This window comes from Gorilla gorilla, chromosome 7 (genome assembly GCF_029281585.2).
Source record: "Gorilla gorilla gorilla isolate KB3781 chromosome 7, NHGRI_mGorGor1-v2.1_pri, whole genome shotgun sequence".
In the NCBI taxonomy this organism is placed as follows: Eukaryota; Metazoa; Chordata; class Mammalia; order Primates; family Hominidae; genus Gorilla; species Gorilla gorilla.
Genome location: NC_073231.2, coordinates 129352558 through 129369606, shown reverse-complemented (window position 1 = coordinate 129369606; position 17049 = coordinate 129352558). Strand labels below are relative to the sequence as shown.

Sequence of the window (17049 nt, the reverse complement as noted above, 5' to 3'; positions counted from 1 at the left end):
ACTCGATCTCTACTAAAAATACAAAAATTATCCAGGTGTGGTGGCGGGTGCCTGTAATCCCAGCTACTCAGAAGGCTGAGGCAGGAGAATCATTTCAACCTGGGAGGTGGAGGTTGCAATGAGCCGAAATCACACCATTACACTCCAGCCTGGGCAACAGAGCAAGACTCTGTCTCAAAAATTAAAAAATTTAAAAATCGGTAAATTCTGCTCTCTTCACTACTAGTTCCATACATCACTACCTAGTAGTAGCTCTGGGCCTATAGAGTGATGCTGATGTGGAAAGTAGACTCTGTGGTTTACCCAAAGCAGTTGCCTCATCCTAAATGTGCTGTTAGCACTTTCTGAGCATTACAGTGCCCTTAATATTAAAAGTTGATTACCAGTCACAACATAATATTATATAAAATTTCTTTTTTTTTTTTTTTTTTTTTTGAGATGGAGTCTTGCTCTGTCACCCAGGCTGGAGTGCAGTGGTGTGATCTCGGCTCACTGCAAGCTCTGCCTCCCGGGTTCACACCATTCTCCTGCCTCAGCCTCCTGAGTAGCTGGGACTACAGGCACCCGCCACCACATCCAGCTAATTTTTTGTATTTTTAGTAGAGACGGGGTTTCACCATTAGCCAGGATGGTCTCGATCTCCTGACCTCATGATCCGCCTGCCTTGGTCTCCCCAAGTGCTGGGATTACAGGCGTGAGCCACCACGCCCAGCCCAATATTATATAAAATTTTCTAGACTCTGTTTCCCCAGAACATAACAATAAATGGTATTGCTCCCATTTTGGAGTAAAATTTGGCCCTCCATGCAAATTGATTGGCCTTGACAAACTGAAGTCCTGAAACTATCAGAATATATGTTCTGCCAGGCACAGTGGGCTCATGCTTGCAATCCCAGCACTTTGCGAGGCTGAAACACGAGGATCACTTGATCCCGCAAGTTCGAGGCCAGCCTGAGTAACATAGGAAGACCCTGTCTCTACAAATAGAAATAAAAAAAATTAGCCAGGCATAGTGCTGTGCCCCTGTGGTCCCAGCTACTTGGGAGGCTGAGGTGGGAAGATAGCTTGAGCCTCGGAGGTAAAGGCTACAGTGAGCCATGACTGTGCCACTGCACTCCAGCCTAGGTGACAGAGTGAGACTTTGTCTCAACAAAAAAAAAGAAAATGTGTTCTCTGTTAGACATATCTGGGCTCAAGTCCTGGCTCCAGCATTTGCTACTGCTGGTATGGCTTTAGGTGAGTACTTCTCTGAGCCTCAATATCCTCAATGGTTAAATGGAGAACCTATCTCACTGGGTTGTTGTTAAAGATAAACAAGATTACAAATGTACAGTGCTTAGCTGCAGTTGCTGACACATAGTAAGCACCCCATTGTTATTGTTATTGTTAGCAAAATAAGACTCCATGGTAGAAAAACTATGCAAGTCATAAAATGTATCAGCGTTAACTTTTATCAACAGATAGGGTGCTATTAAATGTATCACCAACATAGTAAAATGACAGAAAGGAATATTACAGTGTGAAAGCATTTATGCATTTGTTTGACAACAGCTACAATTGAAATACAGCAATTCTGAAGGTCTTTAAATGGGTTGTACTTTGCCCTGTTAGCTCACTATTTCCTGATTGGCAATAATTTTACTTGGTAATGCTCTGTATTATGGTAAAAGCTAACAATAATAATGTATCGAGTATATTCTTTGTAGCAGGCACAGTTATGAGTGCTATGTGAATACATTTAATCTTCACAGCAACTTTGAAGTAGGTACTATTACTGTGCATATTTTGCAGATGGGAAAACTGAGGCAGACAGTTTGCCTCTGGAGCCCTCACTCTTAAACTCTTATGATATATACCAGAAACTATGACATAGCCCAGGTGCCAAATCTGGCCCTCCACCTGCTTTTGTAAATAAAGTTTTATTGGAATACACCCATGCCCACTCATTTACACATTGTCTATAGCCATTTCGGTGCTATAGCTTCAGGGTGGAGTAGTTGCTACAGAGACCATGTGGCCCACAAACCTTAAAACACCTACTGTTTGGCACTTTGCAGAAAAAGTTTGCTAACCCCTGATGTCAACTTTAAACTTCACAAAAAGACTGGAGTTTAAAGGGAAAGAAATAATATCTTATAATAAAAATGCCTTATGTTTGGTATTTACTGTGGATTTGTACATATTTATCTTACTTAATTCTCATAGCAATCCTGTGAAGTAAGTAGTCTTTTTATTTCCATTTTAGAAATGAAGAATCAGGAGTTCAGAGGGATTAAATGACTTACACTGTAGGCTGAAGAGCAAACTCCATGAGTCTAGGGATCATGTGTCTTCATCATCAGGTCCCTGTCACCTACCACGATGCTAGCACAGGGTGGACACTCAGAAAATACTTGCTAAATGAATGACAGTTACAAAGGTCACCCAGCTAGAGAATCCAGGTCTTCTCCTCTTCCAGGGTTCTTTCTCCTGACTCCACAGCTGTCTGACAGTTAAAAAAAAAAAAGGTGGGGGGGACTTTCCCTTGAGATAGGATGAAGCACAGAATGGTTAACATGTCGTTATGCTGTCAGTTGACAAATTTTTGCTGCTATATTCCTCCTTCTCCTTAGAGAAGATAATCAGACCAAAGACAGTTCGTTTCTCCTCCAGTGCACAGTCATAGTGTTGAGAGTTTACTTGTCCTTGTGATTGGTGCATATTTTGACAAGATTAAAACTGACACCCTCATGAGATGGTAGTCACATGGAATCTGGGTTTTGGATGGATTTCAGGCAGAGCTCTGGCTGCCTTCCTCCCAACCCCTTGCCCCACCTCCTACCCAGTGATGAGTCACAGGGCACAGCCGACTGCCCTTCAAGAGCCGACCCGAGGCTTTTGTTTTCTTTCATCTGCTTCATGTTGGTCATGTGAGGATCAGGGTATTAATAGACCATCATCTTGGCCTTCTGAATCTTGCTGTTGGTCAGGGAGGTAAATGAAAGGTTTGGCCATTCCCTTTGTGCCATTTTCACTCCTCTCTTGACTGTCAACGTGCTGGTTGGTGGCAAAGCTAAACCACAGCATTCGGTGTGGTCACCGCCCATGGCCATGGTCTCTACTGGTGTTTTGATTTCCCGCCTCTTTCAGCAGACACTCGGTGAGCTCCTGACTTCCAACTAGATCACCAGTACTAATTGCAACAAACCACCGCCTCCTCCCAGTCAGCTAGCCTCATCTCTCCCTGCATGTGGAAAAGATACAGAAGCCAGGGAGAAAAAGGAGTTTGGTTTGGGGGTGGCTTTTTTTAATATGTAAAGTAAAATTACATTCAGGAAATTAAAAGTCTGTGTGTGATTTAACAGGCTCCTAAAGAGCTCCACGGGGACAAACATTTTATGCAAATGCCATGGAAGCAGAGGTGCTCTGAATTGCCTAGGCTGTTGATCCAAAAGTTTCCATTCTCCTCTGCAACCCAGTCTTTAAAATTTCATCTTGCTTCTTCCCTCAGCCTTGATTCCAGCGCCCACCACAGTGTCATGCTCAGTGTTTATTGATCTGAAATGAAGTTGGGCTGAGGCCTGGCCAGGAGATGAAACTCTCTTAGAAAGTTTCCTAGGAGCGGAGATTCTAGCTTCAGTGTAAAGGAGGGGTCTCGGTTCTCTGTGTCTAGTCTACTGAGTCTCAGGCTAGTTATTACCACAGTTACTTTTGCACCAGCCTAATAGTTTTCTCTGGGGGCCTGGTGGGTTCTCGTGAAGTTAATTACTTTCACTTTATATCAATCTCTTTTGTTTGTTAACCCTTTGAAAGCATGAAGTGTGTTATTTTCCTGTGTTGAGAAGGACTCTGCTGAGTCCTCACTAGTTGTGGAGTGGCTCATAAGGTGGGTCTCTTGAGCCTCGCTTTGCTCATCTGTTAAGTGGATTGAACTAGATGGTCTCTTAAGATTCCTTCCAGTCTAAAGTTTCATTTTTCAACAATAGGATCTTTGTTTTTTATTTTTTATTTTTTAAGATGGAGTCTTGCTCTGTTGCCCAGGCGGGAGTGCAATGGCACGATCTCGGCTCACTGCAACCTCTGCCTCCTGGCTTCAAGCAATTCTCCTGCCTCAGCCTCCTGAGTAGCTGGGAGTACAGGCATGTGCCACCATGCCCGGCTAATTTTTTGTACTTTTAGTAGAGATGGAGTTTCACCATGTTGGCCAGGCTGGTCTTGAACTCTTGATCTCGTGATCTACCTGCCTTGGCCTCCCAAAGTGCTGGGATTACACGCATGAGCCACCGCACCTGGCCTTTATTTGTTTTTTAATCTTGCCATGTCAGTAAAGAATTTTGCTATAGAAGGTAAAAAAGATTGGACTAAGTATGCACTAACTTCAGTTATTATCTTCATTTATTTTTGTCTGGCAATTATGGGGTTGGTAGGAATGGGACATACTTTTTCAACAAACAAACTGGCCGGGCGCGGTGGCTCGTGCCTGTAATCCCAGCATTTTGGGAAGCCAAGGCAGGTGGATCACCTGAGGTCAGGAGTTCAAGAGCAGCCTGGCCAACGTGGCAAAACCCTGTCTCCACTAAAAATACGAAAAAAAAAAAAAAACAAAAAAAAACTGTTAGTCAGGCGTAGTGGCACATGCCTGTAATCCCAGCTACTCAGGAGGCTGAGGCAGGAGAATCACTTGAACCTGGGAGGCAGAGGTTGCAGTAAGCCGAGATTGCACTATTGCACTCCAGCCTGGGCAACAGAGCAAGATGCCGTCTCAAAAAACAAAACAAAGAAAACCCTTTATTTAGCACCTAATTAGTGCCAGGTACTTGCTGAGGGCTTTATGTGCATTCTCCTATCATCACTCACAACAACCTTGTATTATTGACTCTACCTTGTATTAAAGGTATTAAATACTCAACCTTGTATTAAAGACTCTAAATATTATTAGTATAGATGAACAAACTGGGAGGGGCACCAAGAAATATAGTAACTTGCCCATCATCACGGAGCTAATACATGTTCAAATCAAGACTTGAATCTAAGGCCAAGAGCTACAAGGATCCAAGTTTTTAGCCACAGTGACATCATATAAAATACATCCCTGAATTTCTCTCTCTTCCTGTGATTTGGCGTCTTTCTACAGAAATTTAAGTGCAGTGAAAGAGTCTAATCAATAGACATGTTTATTGAACACTGCAGAAGCAGGAGGTATCAGGATAAGACTCTCCACTTCCATGGAAAAAGTGCACATGGCTGCTGAACATGGGCTTTAGGTGCCTCGCGAGCAGTCAGTGCCAATAAGGAAGGAGTTCAAGCGGGGGCAGAAGAATTCCCCCAGGAGGTGATTCTGCAGAACTCAGCCATTCACAGGTCATGGGAGATTTTGTTCCCTTCAGGGTACGTCAGCTTCACTTGCTGAAGTAGGACAAGTAGAATGAATTAGCCCTGGCTGAAGCCAAAATTCTTTATATTTAAAAGAAGAAAAGCAATTAAATATTCAACCCGATCCTGGGTTTTGAATTACCCCATTTATCTTTCACTCTGAGCATCTGCTTTTTATTGCATTGTGGCCCTGCCTGCCATTTATCTCTCCCCGTCAGTCTGTATCCACGTGTCATGGGACTCAAAAGTGAAGATTAGAGGAGAAAAATATCTCTGTATTCTAAGCCTGGCAACTTCTATTTTTATCCTCAGCTGTTGGAGCTGATAGCAAAGTCACAGCTCACATCCCTGAGTGGCATCGCCCAAAAGAACTTCATGAATATTTTGGAAAAAGTGGTACTGAAAGGTGAGCCTTCTCTCACTCTCTCGCCCCTTTTTATAGGCATGGAGGTGGGCAGATGGATTTTCCAATGAAGTGGACGTGTCATTAGACTTAAAGACATGTGAATGGATGGAAATGAATAACTCCAGCTACATTTTAGAGACACTAAATTCCAGTTCGGAAAGGGGTACAACTCATCCTCATGGCAAAGGGTGAGACCATCACCCTCCTGTCCTTTCTTTGGGACCATCCACTTGCCCTACTGTAAGCCTTGTAGGCTTCTCAGTGTAGACACAGTTCCCAACACTGGCTACCGAGCCTCCGGGTCCCAAATTCCTAGAAAATCGACATGTGTACAAAGTCAGAATAGAGTCATAGACTATTCGAGCTAGAAGGAACCTTAGGTCTCTGGTTCAACTGACTCATTGTACACATGGGGAAACTGAGGCCCATGAGGAGAAGTGATTTGTCCATAATCACACAGAGAGTCAGCCAGACAGGATTAGAACCCAGGCTCTAAACCCCTGAAACCATGCTCCTTCCACTGACTGTCCTAAACGGGGTCACTTCTGGGCAAGAGAAGTGGCTTTCTGATCAGGTGAACCATGGCTGCTGGGAGAACAATGAAAAGAGAAAGAGGCTTTATAGAAAATGAGAAAGAAGAGAACAAAGAGGGACCTAGATAATGGAAACTCTACCCTTTAACCTCAAGTGCAGAAGCTTGGCCAAGCGTACAATAAACACTGGTGAGGAAGAAAACCATATCCCCAGAGGCAGTGCCTGGGTAACACGAGTAGAATACAGACAGAGACAAGCTCATGTGTAAAATACAGGGTGTTCCAGTATCATAACTTTAATTATTTTTTTTTTCCCTACTCAAGTCCTTGAAGACCAGCAAAACATTAGACTAATAAGGGAACTACTCCAGACCCTCTACACATCCTTATGTACACTGGTCCAAAGAGTCGGCAAGTCTGTGCTGGTCGGGAACATTAACATGTGGGTGTATCGGATGGAGACGATTCTCCACTGGCAGCAGCAGCTGAACAACATTCAGATCACCAGGGTAAGCGGGCAGGCCCAGCCTCCTCCCGGCAGTGGGTCCCTCCACAGGGATACTGGACAGCCTCGCCAAGACTTTGAATTCACTCCTGTGATGGAAGAGTCTGGTCTTTTCTGATCTGCTGCTTTGTCCTGGTGCTGAGGGTGGGCTGGGGGACCTCCTGATAAAGGGAGGTGGGAAGAAAAACTTGGCAAAACGGGATCAAAGTACATGAAAGATGACAGCCTGGTGAACTATTATGGGAAAGCTGGAAACTTGGCTTTTGGGGAGATGCTGGCCATCCTGCTGAAATCTTTAACGGGGTTCAGAGATGTCTCTTTGCTCATTTCCTCCTAAAGCATGAGTTGTTTGCAGCCTTAGGTTGCTGTCTTGAATACAGTAGAGCTGGGAAGGCAGTAGCTTGGAGAACTGGTACCAGCCTTTTAAAATCCTAGTTCCGATTATTGGTAGTTATGACAAAGGAAGCCTTTGATTAAAGTCTGCGAACTTACATGTGGGAAAATGATGAGCAATTCTCAAAGCAAAAAGGAAAAGCCGTATATTACCAGTGAGGTTTGGCGATCTATAGCAGTTGTTTCTTTTGGCTTTCACAACATAGCTTGGCCCTCAGCTCTTGTCCTCCTAATAGTGAGCAGGAGGACCAAGGCACAAGAAAAAAGAAAAAAAAAAAAAAGGGAGGAAGATGCTGGTGTAATCTCTTAGGGCTCACTAAGGGACAGACACACTCAGGCGGCTCATGTAGCACTTTGCTTATTTATCTCATCACTGACTGTAACTGGCTTAAGTGGTTTCCGGGACCCACACTGATAAAGTTTGAGGTTGCCTCATATCAGGAGAAGGTAGCAGGAAGAAATCCTTTGGCTTCTTTTAAATAACTGTTTTACTAGATAAAGTTTTCAAAATGCATGTTCCTGACTTTACTGGTAATTACGTCTCTGTACCTGCACTTTTTAAGCTGTGAAACAGAATCATTCGAAGGCTCAGAGGTATGTGACTTCCTTAGAGTCACCTACACGCTGCACCCACAGACACACACACACAGCAGAGCACGGATGCAAGTCATCTTTCAGAAATGATCTCAAGTATTTGATTTTTTTAAGAGAATGTACATATTTATTATGAACATTTACCTGATTTATTCTAATAATTTACCCCATTCCCACATCTCAAGTGTAGGCAGATAGTCTGACCATGTGAATGTGAGACCCAAGTTCCCGACTTATCTCTCACAGAAAACCCACTTACACATTCTACCTGGTTTCTGGCATTCTCTATGGCCTGGACTGACTGACTGGGATTTTTCTAAGGCCAGGAGAGAACTGTCCAGCCAGTGATATAAACGAGCGGGTCCCATGTGTCCCAAGGGCACTTCCCTTCAGCAACTTCAGAACACCCATTTAGACGATCACAGTTGGCCAGGTGCAGTGGGTCATGTCTGTAATCCCAGCACTTTGGGAGGCCGAGGCAGGCAGATCACTTGAGGTCAGGAATTCGAGACCAGCCTGACCAACATTGTGAAACTCCATCTCTACTAAACATACAAAAATTAGCCAGGCGTGGTGGTACACACCTGTAGTCCCAGCTACTCGGGAGGCTGAGGCAGGAGAATCACTTGAACCCGGGAGTTGAAGGTTGCAGTAAGCCAAGATCACTGCTCACCAGCCTGGGTGACAGACTGAGACTCCATCTCAAGGAAAAAAAAAAAAACGAAAAACCTCTAGATGGTCACATTTGCCTGGAGCTTGCCTCTGTTCCCTCTGTCCACTTCCAAGGACCCCTCCTGGCCACATCTGTCCACATACCCTGCACTGCCATAGGCTCACATGCTCAGAACCCTCCTTAGCTGATCCACAAACACTCTTCGGAGCTAGCTATTGTAGCTGTTGTTACCCCTCTTGGAGTGGAGGTGGAGTGGGGACCAGAGACACCCAGTGACTTTCTTAGTGATGCACAGCACTTAGGGCCAGAGCTGAGGCCAGAACCTTGGATTCCGTATTCCTAAAATGGCAAAGCTTGCTTGACATCAGTGGTTTCCAAACTTTTTCAATCCAGCTTTCTTCCAACTATTTATCCAATGATCCAGCTTTTTAAAAAACTCTCTTTAATCCAATGAGATCCCATGAAGAAGAGATCAAACACTGAAGTTCACTCACTATCTCTTCTGCACGAGGAGCTCCAGCCAAGCCAAGCCATTCTCTGCACACTCCAAGCTTGGCCCTGCCTCAGGGCTTTGAAGCTTGCTGCCTTCTTTGAACATCCAATCTATGGACATCACCATCATATCACCTTCTTCCAAGCAGTTATGATCTGAAATTGTCTAATGTGTGTGCACTTTTCTGTCTCTGTCTATGAGCTTATAAACTCCACAAAGAAAGGACATTACCCATCTATTCCCTGTTCCTGGCACAGAGCAGGAGACAGTAAATCTGAGCTGAATGAATGAATGGTTGAAAGGGAGTCTCCTCCCATTGCCTGCCTGAGTACTCGTTCAGTGTTCAAAGGAACACAATTGGAAAACATGGCCCTGTATTATGAATGATGATAATAATTTACCAGCTGTAGGATTTCTTTTTTTGAAACAGGGTCTCTGTCACCCAGGCTGGAGTGCAGTGGTGTGATCTCAGCTCACTGCAGCCTCCACCTCCTGGGTTCAGGCGATTCTTCTACCTTTGACTCCCCAGTGGCTAGGATTACAGGCATGCACCACCACACCCGGCTAATTTTTGTATTTTTTGGTAGAGACAGGGTTTCACCATGTTGGCCAGGCTGGTCTCGAACTCCTGACCTCAAGTGATCCGCCTGTCTCAGCCTCCCAAAGTGCTGGGATTACAGGCATGAGCCACCGCGCCCGGCCCCAACTGCAGGATTTGAGGCAAGTTATTCAGTCTCTCCATGCCTCACTTTCCTCATTTGGAAAATAGTTGCAATAGTGTCAACTCATAGCCATGGTGTGAGATTTAATAAGTTAACATATAGAAAGCAGATGGCACAGTGCCTAATGCACAGTAAGTATTGTAAACGTATCAGCTGTTATTATTAAGGGCTGGCTCTGTGCAGGCCCTGTTCTAAGTCCTTTGCATGTATTAATTAACTCACCTAGTGAAGAATTGTAAATAGGAGTCATCACAGTGGCTAGCATTTATTGGGCACTGTACTGAGTGCTTCTATGCATTATGTCATCCGCCCCACCCAGCAACACTGTAGGATAAGCTTTTTCTCATGTTATAAATGAGAACAATTAGAACAAGTAGTTAAGAATAATTTGGCTGACGCCTCATGCTCAGTACGATGTGGCACAAGAACTGAACCCAGGCCTGTCCACAGAGGCTGTGCTTTCAACCACTGTATCTTCCTCCCACTGTCCTCTGTCCCAACCCTCCTTGGCTCTGAGCTTCCTTATATTGAGAGCTGTACTGGAACCCACGGAGCCTTAAAGGGCTTTTCTTTTTTTGTTTTTGTTTGTTTGTTTGTTTGTTTTTGAGACAGGATCTTATTCCCATTGCCCAAGCTAGAGTGCAGTGGCATGGTCCTAGGTCACTGCAGCCTTGGCCTCCCGGGCTCACATGATTCTCCCACCTCAGCCTCCCGAGTAGCTGGGACTACAGGCACTTGCCACCACACCCAGCTAATTTTTGTATTTTTAGTAGGGATGGCGTTTCACCATCTTGCCCAGGCTGGTCTCGAACTTTTGGGCTCAAGCAATCCTCCCGCTTCAGCCTCCCAAAGTACCAGGATTACAGGCGTGAGCCACTGCGCCCAGCCTCCACACAGAAGCTCAACTCTGCAGAGGAAAGAGAAATTGAGAGAGAGAGAAAGAAAAAAGACTTAATTACTTCAGTCTGGACTGTATTTTAAAACTTGCTTTTTTAACAGTTTGGCCCAAAGAGAAGTACGTTATTATATGCAAATATAAAGTCAACTTTCAGAGTAAATGCTTTCTATTTTGCCAAAGTTCTGTCATTCTCCTTCCAGCATAAAATTTTGTTTTCCTGCAAAATTTTTATATCTAATTCTATGGAGCCAATTTTTATTGGCAAAATAATTAATATAATAAAGAATGAAGGAAACAAATTAAGAGAACTCGGTCTTGGGAAAAAAATCAAATACAGTGACAGTATGTGGTGGGCAGGGCACTGTTTTGAAGCATGTGAGGAGTGACATAGACCCGAGTGGATGTTAGCCAAATGCTTGACTAGAGGAGCGAGAGTGACTAATTTTTCTTTTATACGTTTATATTCGAAAGGAAGAGGCATGTAAGCAGTTAACCACTTATCAGGAGGAAGGGCTTAGCATGGGGTCTGGGCAAGGATTTTGGAAAAGTTCAGGTTTGAAAACTTGACAGAGTGAACCCTGCCAAGTGGACTTGCCTTTAATAGGAGTTAATGTAATAATTGGCCTGGGAGTTTTAACCAAAAAAGTAGAGGCTTTGAAGTGTTGGAAACGAAAAGAAAATCTCCTGGCAGTTTTATTAGCTCATATGATCAGCAGGAGATGATAAACGATAAATAGGTCTAGGGCCTTCTGCGGTTGGCAAAGACCTGAAGTTTGCAAACAATTGAGAGCTCTGCCCAGCAGCCTGGGGTAGAACCCAGCGGTATAAATTGTCAAGTCATAGATACTTTGAATGAAATAGGAGGCCGAAGTCCTTCTACATCTGAGATTGTTGGAGCTGGAAGGGATCTTCAGAGTCTTCTAAGCCATTCATTTTGGACATAGGGAGACTTCCCAGGGGAGCTGGGATCCAGATGTGCTGCCTGTCCATCCATGTTCCTCCCCTGCACCTCCCATTCTTCTCCATAGCTCAGCCTTCCCAAGGCCCCTTGCCACTGCTCCCTCCCCACCTCGTGCCTACCCTGCCTTGCTGGGGACACAGGAGAGAACTGCCCAGACCTAGTGTCTCCTGGAATCCTCCATGTGTTTAGGCTTCGATGTGCTTTGTACAGAGTTTGGCTCCTGTAAAAATTTGGGCGGGGAAATTGATACCCATTCTCAGGATATTTTCCCCTGAGCTAAGGAAGGGTTTCTTCATCCTGTATTATTTTTCCCCTGTGACCTCTCAGAGGTCACAGAACATTGATGTAAAAATGTGAGTAGTCCAAAATCAAGAGCTCACCCAGAACCAGCAGGGGCAGGACAAGGAACAATAGTCCCAGGTGGTCTATTGACTTATCTGGATGGCAGCATCCTGTTGCTGTTCAAGACACATCAGCAAATACATATGCGGATTCCCAGGTGCAGATTCTTCCCACAGCGCTTTGTGCTTCCCTCCATGACAGCATTTACTGTATTATTTCATATTATTTTATGATTATTTGTTTCTGCCTCTGGGTCTCTCACCAGCCTGAAGAGCTCATTGCAGCAACTTCAGCACCAGGCCATAGTAGGCACTCAGGAGAGGTGGCTTGTGCTGGGCTAGTCTACAAGGGACATAAAATTAGACCCTGCCTTCAAGGATGTAGATCTGGGCAGGGTACCATAAGCTCATCAAAATTTAAAACAATAAAGGCTTAAATATATTAATAAGTTCAGGGATGTACCAGAAGCTCTTGGAGAAGCTCGCGATTAATTACCAAGGTATCATCCACAGACCAGCAGTTTTCACAATGCTCCACGGAGGCCTCGGTTGAAATAGAGAAGTCTCAAGGGATGGTGGAGCTTGGGCCAAAGGCTTCTGGACCTGCCATTCCCAATGTGCACGTACACACACACACACACACATACACACACACACACCCTAGCACAGAGTCTTTGTGTTATTGTTTTCTACCTATTTAATTATTTGGGCTTCATTCATTCCACAGGTATTTGTTGAGCGCCTTCTATGTGCTGGGCACTCTTGTAGACACCCTGGACACAGTAGTGAAAAAAGATTAAAATTCCTTCCTTCATAGAGTTTAAGTTCCAGCAAGAATGTTCCTTTCAAAGTTTCTTTTAGAAAAAAAGCTCATGTTGCATGACAAAAAGAAGGATATTGCAAAATGTGTCTCAAAGAGATCCTAAGAATTCTAGGAAGGTGCAGTGAGTAAGGGAGTCACAAAAACAGAAAAGGCCTTTCAGAGGAAGTAGGTTTGAACTGGATCTGAGCAGGATGACCACGTGGCCGGGCAGAGAGGACTGGGGAGGCGAAGGCATTGAGGTCAGGCTGAGCCAGGTGTGTTTAGGTGCCAGTGAGTAAACCTACTTGGAGGGACCTCATGTCTGGAGGGGGGCCAGAGAGATGGGACTTGGGGTGGCAGGCTGGGCCACTCCATCCAGGGCAGTGAGGCCTTCAGGAAAGCAGCGAACCTTGTAATTGTGTGAACTGAGTAAAGCACATGCGCTATTTGGAGAGTCTTTAAGAGTGAAAGTTTCAAGCTTTGGAAACGTAGGGCGATCCCTCTGGCACCACTCAGCTCAGCGCACTCCACACTTCATTGTGGGTCATGGCCATGGTCTCCTGTCTGCATTTAGGATGGGAAGATTTACTACTGCTTTCGACCTCTTATCAATAAACTGCCTTGAGGGTGGAGGACGGGCACAGCTGCATGCCCGGAGGGTGTGGCCTGGTGAATCGCTGCTCTCTGGCCCCCCCACCTATTGTCACCCTTCTCTCTGCAGCCTGCCTTCAAAGGCCTCACCTTCACTGACCTGCCTTTGTGCCTACAACTGAACATCATGCAGAGGCTGAGCGACGGGCGGGACCTGGTCAGCCTGGGCCAGGCTGCCCCTGACCTGCACGTGCTCAGCGAAGACCGGCTGCTGTGGAAGAAACTCTGCCAGTACCACTTCTCCGAGCGGCAGGTCAGCAAGGCCCAGCGGGCTTTCCTCCCACCCTCCTTCTCTGGCCCTCACCCCAAGCTTCCTTGGTGCCCTGCTCAAGCCTGAGGTCTGGGTTCCCCCTACTCCAGGTTCCCTGGTTTGACTGAAAAATGACAGTTGAAGGAGTTTTGTTATTTTGTTTTTTGAGACAGGGTCTCGCTCTGTGGCCCAGGCTGGAGTGCAGTGATGCAATCATAGCTCACTGTAACCTCAGCCACTTGGGCTCAAGCAACCCTCCCACCTCAGCCTCCCGAGTAGCTGGGACTACAGGCTCATGCCACAACACCCGGATAATTTTTTTATTATTGTTTTTGTAGAAATAGGGTCTCTCTATGTTGCCCAGGCTGACCTCAAACTCCTGGCCTCAAGCAGTCCTCCTGCCTCGGCACCCCCAAAGCTCTGGGATTACAGGCATGAGTCCCCATGCCCACATCGTCTGAGTTTTTAAATAGAGATGTTGTGTGTGTGTGTGTTTCAGGTAGTTTTTATGGAAAAAATTAAACTTACATCCTTAACCTATTCTCATTTTACAACTCACTCAAAAAAATCATAAATTGGCACCCATCCTTTTTTTCTGTAACACAATAACTTACATTTTCTGAGTGCTTTACAGTACTTTTTGTTTTGTTTTGTTTTTTGAGATGGAATCTCACTGTGTCACCCAGGCTGGAGTACAATGGTGCAGTCTCGGCTCACTGCAACCTCTGCCTCCCTGGTTCAAATGATTCTCCTGCCTCAGCCTCCCAAGTAGCTGGGATTACAGGTGCACATCGCGATGCCTGGCTAATTTTTGTATTTTTAGTAGAGACAGGGTTTCACCATGTTGGCCAGGCTGGTCTCGAGCTCCTGACCTCAGGTGATCCGCCTGCCTCGGCCTCCCAATGTGCTGGGATTACAGGTGTGAGCCACCACACCCCGCCTTAGAGTACTTTTACAGATATCATTTCATTTTATTCTGATGGCCCAGGGAAGGATAGGCATTGTTGTGCCCACTTTAAACAGATGAAGGAACTAAAGCCACAAATGGCTAAGTGACATATCCAAATTAGTGAAGTAGCTCTTTGGGTGAGGGAACTGGCCCTGACCTTGAATTTGGGCCTTCAGACACCAACTCCAAGCCTGTTTCCCTTCATCATGCTGCCTCAAGTTTGTTGGTCTTTTTCCAGTTTCTTTATATGGATGTGTGAGTTCAACAAGTTCTGTTCATGAAGCCACTAATATTTAGATATAAAATAGAGCCCTGGTGCCAAGCAGTTATTGCATCTCCCTGGAAATGATCACTCAAGTCTACAGCAAAGAAAAGATTAAAGTTGTTTACTGAGATCACCTAAACTTTAAAGGACCGTCCAGCCACAGTTGAGTAAAGGTCACTAGTAACATGTCACCAGCCACCTGGTTTTTTTGTTGTTGTTGTTGTTTTGTTTTTTTTTAAGCTTGGTTAAAAGCTACTGTTTAACTGAGGAGAGCTAAGCAGGTACTTCTTTATATAGTGACAGTTTTCCTTCCTGGCTATTGTAGAGCTGAAAAGAGGGGGAAAGGGTGAGAGTAAACCTTTTCAGAACCGGAAAACCACAAGCCATCTTCTTGACAAACTCTCCTGCAATTTCCTTTATTCATTTGATTTTTTAGATCCGCAAACGATTAATTCTGTCAGACAAAGGGCAGCTGGATTGGAAGAAGATGTATTTCAAACTTGTCCGATGTTACCCAAGGAAAGAGCAGTATGGAGATACCCTTCAGCTCTGCAAACACTGTCACATCCTTTCCTGGAAGGTATGTGTCTCAGAGGTGGCTGCCACAGACCCCCAGCCCAGCCCCTAAGAGCCAAGAGTGCCAGCCAGCATGGTGAGGCCAGCGCCTTTCCGCCTCTTCCGCATCACAGCCCCCAGCTGAAAGTGAGGGTAAACTGATTCAGTGCCTGGGAGGGTGGGGGGGAAGGACTTTTATAGACCTCCATTTTCTTCACTTTCTTATGTTTACTTTTTTCTGCGTTCCACCCACTCCCCCTTAAATCCTCTTCTCTCTGTGTGTACGGGTACACACACTTACACATGGAAACACATAGCTTTTAGTTTTTCCAGACTTGTAAAATTTTTTCATTGATGCATAATAGATGTACATAGTTTCAGGGTCCATGCGATAATGTAATTCATGTAATTTGTCAAGATTAAATCAATGTACTTTGACACATTCATAACCTTAAATATTTGTCACTTATTTATGCTAGAACCATTCCAGTTCTTCTCTTCTGGCTATTTTGAAATGTTCAGTAGATTTTTTTTTTTTTTTTTTTTGAGGCGGAGTCTCTCTCACTCTGTCACCCAGGTTGGAGTGCAGTGGTCGGACCTCGGCTCATTGCAACCTCCACCTCCCAGGTTCAAGCAATTCTCCTGCTTCAGCCTCCCTGAGTATCTGGGACTACAGGCACATGCCACCACACCCAGGCTAATTTCTGTAATTTTTAGTAGAATGGGGTTTTGCCATGTTGGCCAGGCTGGTCTTGAACTTTTGACTTCAAGTGATCCACCTGCCTTGGCCTCCCAAAGTGCTGGGATTACAGGTGTGAGCCATCGCGCCCAGCCTGAAATATTCAATAGATTATTATATACTACATTCACTTACTGATCTAACAGCAGGTCTTATTCCTTCTATCATACCGTATATTTGTACCCATTGATCCACTTCTCTGCATCCCCTTCCTTTTCCCTTTCCCGGCTCTGGTAACCACCAGTCTACTCTCTGTCTTCATGAAATCTACTTTTATAGCTCCCACATACGAGTGAGAACATGCAACATTTAGGCCTGGGGCATTATTGACAGAGAATTGTTGCTTTGAAGTTGGAAAATGCCTTATGGTGCTAAAAGCCAAAGAGAGGCCTCTGAGAACTTGAAGCTAACCATGTGTTCCTTTCCAGGGCACTGACCATCCGTGCACTGCCAATAACCCAGAGAGCTGCTCCGTTTCACTTTCACCCCAGGACTTTATCAACTTGTTCAAGTTCTGAATCCCAGCACATGACAACACTTCAGAAGGGTCCCCCTGCTGACTGGAGAGCTGGGAATATGGCATTTGGACACTTCATTTGTAAATAGTGTACATTTTAAACATTGGCTCGAAACTTCAGAGATAAGTCACGGAGAGGACATTGGAGGGGAGAAATGCAGTTGCTGACTGGGGATTTAAGAATGTGAACTTCTCACTAGAATTGGTATGGAAAAGCAAAATACTGTAAATAAACTTTTTTTCTAACAATTTGCCAGCAAGACTATAAGGGCAATAATTCTATTTCAGCGGTGAAAATGGAGTCCTCTTAATGGTCACAGAAACTCCCTTATAGTTCCCTAGGAAGAAAAAGGCAAAACTCAAATACAAAATAGGACGCTTTGTTTACAATGTGAAAATTTGTTTAGAAAAGAAAAAAAGAAGAAGGAAAACTACATAGGAGAAATTCCT

The 17049-nt window shown here is 44.8% G+C and overlaps 1 protein-coding gene across 1 annotated transcript in view; it reads left to right on the top strand.

Annotated features, from left to right (window-relative positions):
* FBXO32 (F-box protein 32) overlaps positions 1-16848 on the top strand; it is a 38314-nt gene extending 21466 nt beyond the window's left edge. The window contains exons 5-9 of the mRNA XM_004047491.5: positions 5665-5758; positions 6616-6800; positions 13395-13577; positions 15225-15368; positions 16511-16848. Of these exons, the coding sequence (XP_004047539.1) occupies positions 5665-5758; positions 6616-6800; positions 13395-13577; positions 15225-15368; positions 16511-16600 (696 nt within the window). The 3' untranslated portion in view covers positions 16601-16848. The remainder of the gene's footprint in view (positions 1-5664; positions 5759-6615; positions 6801-13394; positions 13578-15224; positions 15369-16510) is intronic.
* Positions 16849-17049: the final 201 nt, after the last annotated feature.